Source organism: Nanorana parkeri, unplaced genomic scaffold, assembly GCF_000935625.1.
Source record: "Nanorana parkeri isolate BGI_ZX_2015 unplaced genomic scaffold, ASM93562v1 scaffold2092, whole genome shotgun sequence".
NCBI classification, from domain to species: Eukaryota; Metazoa; Chordata; class Amphibia; order Anura; family Dicroglossidae; genus Nanorana; species Nanorana parkeri.
In genome coordinates, this window is record NW_017308360.1 from 180,718 (window position 1) to 184,064 (window position 3,347).

Consider the following 3,347-nt stretch of genomic DNA (forward strand, 5'->3'; position numbering starts at 1 on the left):
TCTTCGTCCGTCTGCCATATTGATCCCAGCCCCTTCCCCCCCTCCCCCGGGACTGACAGCGCCGACGCTTCCCATGAGCTGAAGGAAGAATTTCATTGTGTGTGATGGCCGGAGGGACGCAATGCATGATGGGACATCCGCCTCCGATAAATATTGATACAATTGTATCTCTTTCAGAGCTAAGATCAGGCTGACGATTGGCTGGTGAATAAATAGAGGAGGAGCTTAGGTAACCTCGGGGGTGGGTCACATGTCAGGGATGGAGGCGGAGTTGAGACCCCTGGTGGTCAGCACAGGAAATCCCTATACTCCTCAGCACCATCTGGTGATCAGCACAGGAAATCCCTATACTCCTCAGCGCCATCTAGTGGCCATAACAGGAAATCCCTATACTCCTCTGCGCCATCTAGTGGCCATAACAGGAAATCCCTATACTCCTCAGCTCCATCTAGTGGCCAGCACAGGAAATCCCTATACTCCTCAGCGCCATCTGGTGGTCAGCACAGGAAATCGCTATACTCCTCAGCGCCATCTAGTGGCCAGCACAGGAAATCCCTATACTCCTCAGCTCCATCTAGTGGCCATAACAGGAAATCCCTATACTCCTCAGCTCCATCTAGTGGCCATAACAGGAAATCCCTATACTCCTCAGCGCCATCTAGTGGCCAGCATAGGAAATCCCTATACTCCTCAGCACCATCTGGTGATCACCACAGGAAATCCCTATACTCCTCACCGCCATCTGGTGGTCAGCACAGGAAATCCCAATACTCATCAGCGCCATCTAGTGGCCAGCACAGGAAATCCCAATACTCCTCAGCGCCATCTGGTGGTCAGCACAGGAAATCCCAATACTCCTCCGCGCCATCTAGTGGCCAGCATAGGAAATCCCTATACTCCTCAGCTCCATCTAGTGGCCAGAACAGGAAATCCCTATACTCCTCAGCTCCATCTAGTGGCCAGAACAGGAAATCCCTATACTCCTCAGCGCCATCTAGTGGCCAGCATAGGAAATCCCTATAGTGAGGCCCCCTGTGCAATCCATCGACACCTTAAGGAGGCCCCCTGTGCTATCCAGGAGCGCCCCTGTGCAATCCAGGAGACACCTCCAGGAGGGCCCCTGTGCAATGCAGTGACACCTCCAGGAGGGCCCCTGTGCAGTCCAGTGACACCTCCAGGAGGCCCCTGTGTAATGCAGTGACACCTCCAGGAGGGCCCCTGTGCAATGCAGTGACACCTCCAGGAGGGCCCCTGTGCAATGCAGTGACACCTCTCACCCCTCTCCTTCTTTAGGAAAACTTGGCCATCGCCTGCGAAAGCGTCAAGAAGCTTCGGGCCGACATGGGCGGGACCAACATTCTATCCCCGCTGAACTGGATCATCCGGCAGCCGGTGTGCCGGGGTTACCCGCGTCTCCTCTTCCTGCTCACCGACGGAGCCGTCAGCAACACGGGGAAGGTCATCGAGCTGATCCGTCACCATTCCTCCTTCACCCGGTAAGAGATTCACGGAATGGAACTTCTGTAGTTTTTGATTCTTATTTAATTCGATCATTCTGGTCACGTCGATCGATCGATCATATTGATCGCTGTGTGAGAAACCTTTAGAGGTGATTTCCCCTCTTTGGAGAGATTTCCTCTCACTTCCTGTTTGTGTCTCCGGTTGGGAAACTCTGGTTCAGAACTCTGATGAACGGAATGTCTGCAGAGGAAACAATGAGATACATTTGTGTCACTTGTTTGTTGTTCTGCAGATGTTACAGCTTCGGGATTGGTATTATTTCATTCGATCATTCTGGTCACGTCGATCGATCGATCGATCATATTGATCGCTTTAGAGGTGATTTCCCCTCTTTGGAGAGATTTCCTCTCACTTCCTGTTTGTGTCTCCGGTTGGGAAACTCTGGTTCAGAACTCTGATGAACGGAATGTCTGCAGAGGAAACAATGAGATACATTTGTGTCACTTGTTTGTTGTTCTGCAGATGTTACAGCTTCGGGATTGGTCAGAACGCGTGCCGGCGGCTCGTACAGGGCGTGGCCAGCGTGTCCAAAGGGAGCGCCGAGTTCCTGGTGGAAGGGGAGAGACTACAGCCCAAGGTAAGTGACAACCATCGGGGGAATGTGAAGCGGGGTCACCTCTCTGACGCCCCCAATACCCTTCCTTGTCGGTCCTCCCAAACTGGGCTCCATAAAGTGGAACTCCGGGCAAAAACAAAATGACTTATACGACGCCGTCTGTTAGAAGCATCAACACAGCAGTGACATAGTATTATTACCAGCTGATCTGTTATTTTTCCACTTCCTGTGATAGGGTGACAACATTGTGCTGTACTTAGCCTGTGCAGAGAGCAGAGCTGTGGGAGGAACCTGGCTGTCCCCACCCATTATAAGCTGCCTGTAGAAAGCTACAGGAGGGGGAGGAAACCAGACCAGTCACCCTGCCCAAGGAGAGAGAGCAGCTGTGACCGGTCTTTATTACAGAAGGGGGGCGGAGATAAGACCAGTCACCCTGCACAAGGAGAGAGAGCAGCTGTGACCGCTCTTTATTACAGAAGGGGGCGGAGACAAGACCAGTCACCCTGCACAAGGAGAGAGAGCAGCTGTGACCGCTCTTTATTACAGAAGGGGGCGGAGACAAGACCAGTCACCCTGCACAAGAAGAGAGAGCAGCTGTGACCGCTCTTTATTACAGGAGGGGGCGGGGACCAGACCAGCCACCCTGCACAAGGAGAGAGAGCAGCTGTGACCGCTCTTTATTACAGAAGGGGGCGGAGACAAGACCAGTCACCCTGCACAAGGAGAGAGAGCAGCAGTGGCCGGTCTTTATTGCAGGAGGGGGCGGAGACAAGACCAGTCACCCTGCACAAGAAGAGAGAGCAGCTGTGACCGCTCTTTATTACAGGAGGGGGCGGGGACCAGACCAGCCACCCTGCACAAGGAGAGAGAGCAGCTGTGACCGCTCTTTATTACAGGAGGGGGCGGGGACCAGACCAGCCACCCTGCACAAGGAGAGAGAGCAGCAGTGATCGGTCTTCATTACAGGAGGGGGCGGAGACAAGTCCGGGGGGGAGGGGGCATAGGGTGCCGTCACCTGACATCCTTTCCCCTGTCCGGCAGATGCTGCAGTCCCTGAAGAAGTCGATGGCTCCGGTCCTCAGTGACGTGACCGTAGAATGGGTCTTCCCGGATTGCACCGAGGTCCTCATCTCTCCTGTCAGCTCCAGCTTCCTGTTCCCGGGGGACCGGCTGGTGGGCTACGGCGTCGTCTGCAACACCTCCCGCTACCTCTCCAACCCGCGTACCGTGAGTAGGATCGCCGTGCTGTACAGGCGGAGCAGCAGGATGG

The 3,347-nt window shown here is 54.4% G+C and overlaps 1 protein-coding gene across 1 annotated transcript in view; it reads left to right on the forward strand.

The window, feature by feature from the left end:
- VWA5B1 (von Willebrand factor A domain containing 5B1) overlaps window positions 1-3,347 on the forward strand; it is a 71,923-nt gene that overhangs the window by 45,150 nt on the left and 23,426 nt on the right. The window contains exons 10-12 of the mRNA XM_018572652.1: window positions 1,294-1,496; window positions 1,984-2,098; window positions 3,119-3,304. Coding sequence (XP_018428154.1) covers window positions 1,294-1,496; window positions 1,984-2,098; window positions 3,119-3,304 — 504 coding nt within the window. The remainder of the gene's footprint in view (window positions 1-1,293; window positions 1,497-1,983; window positions 2,099-3,118; window positions 3,305-3,347) is intronic.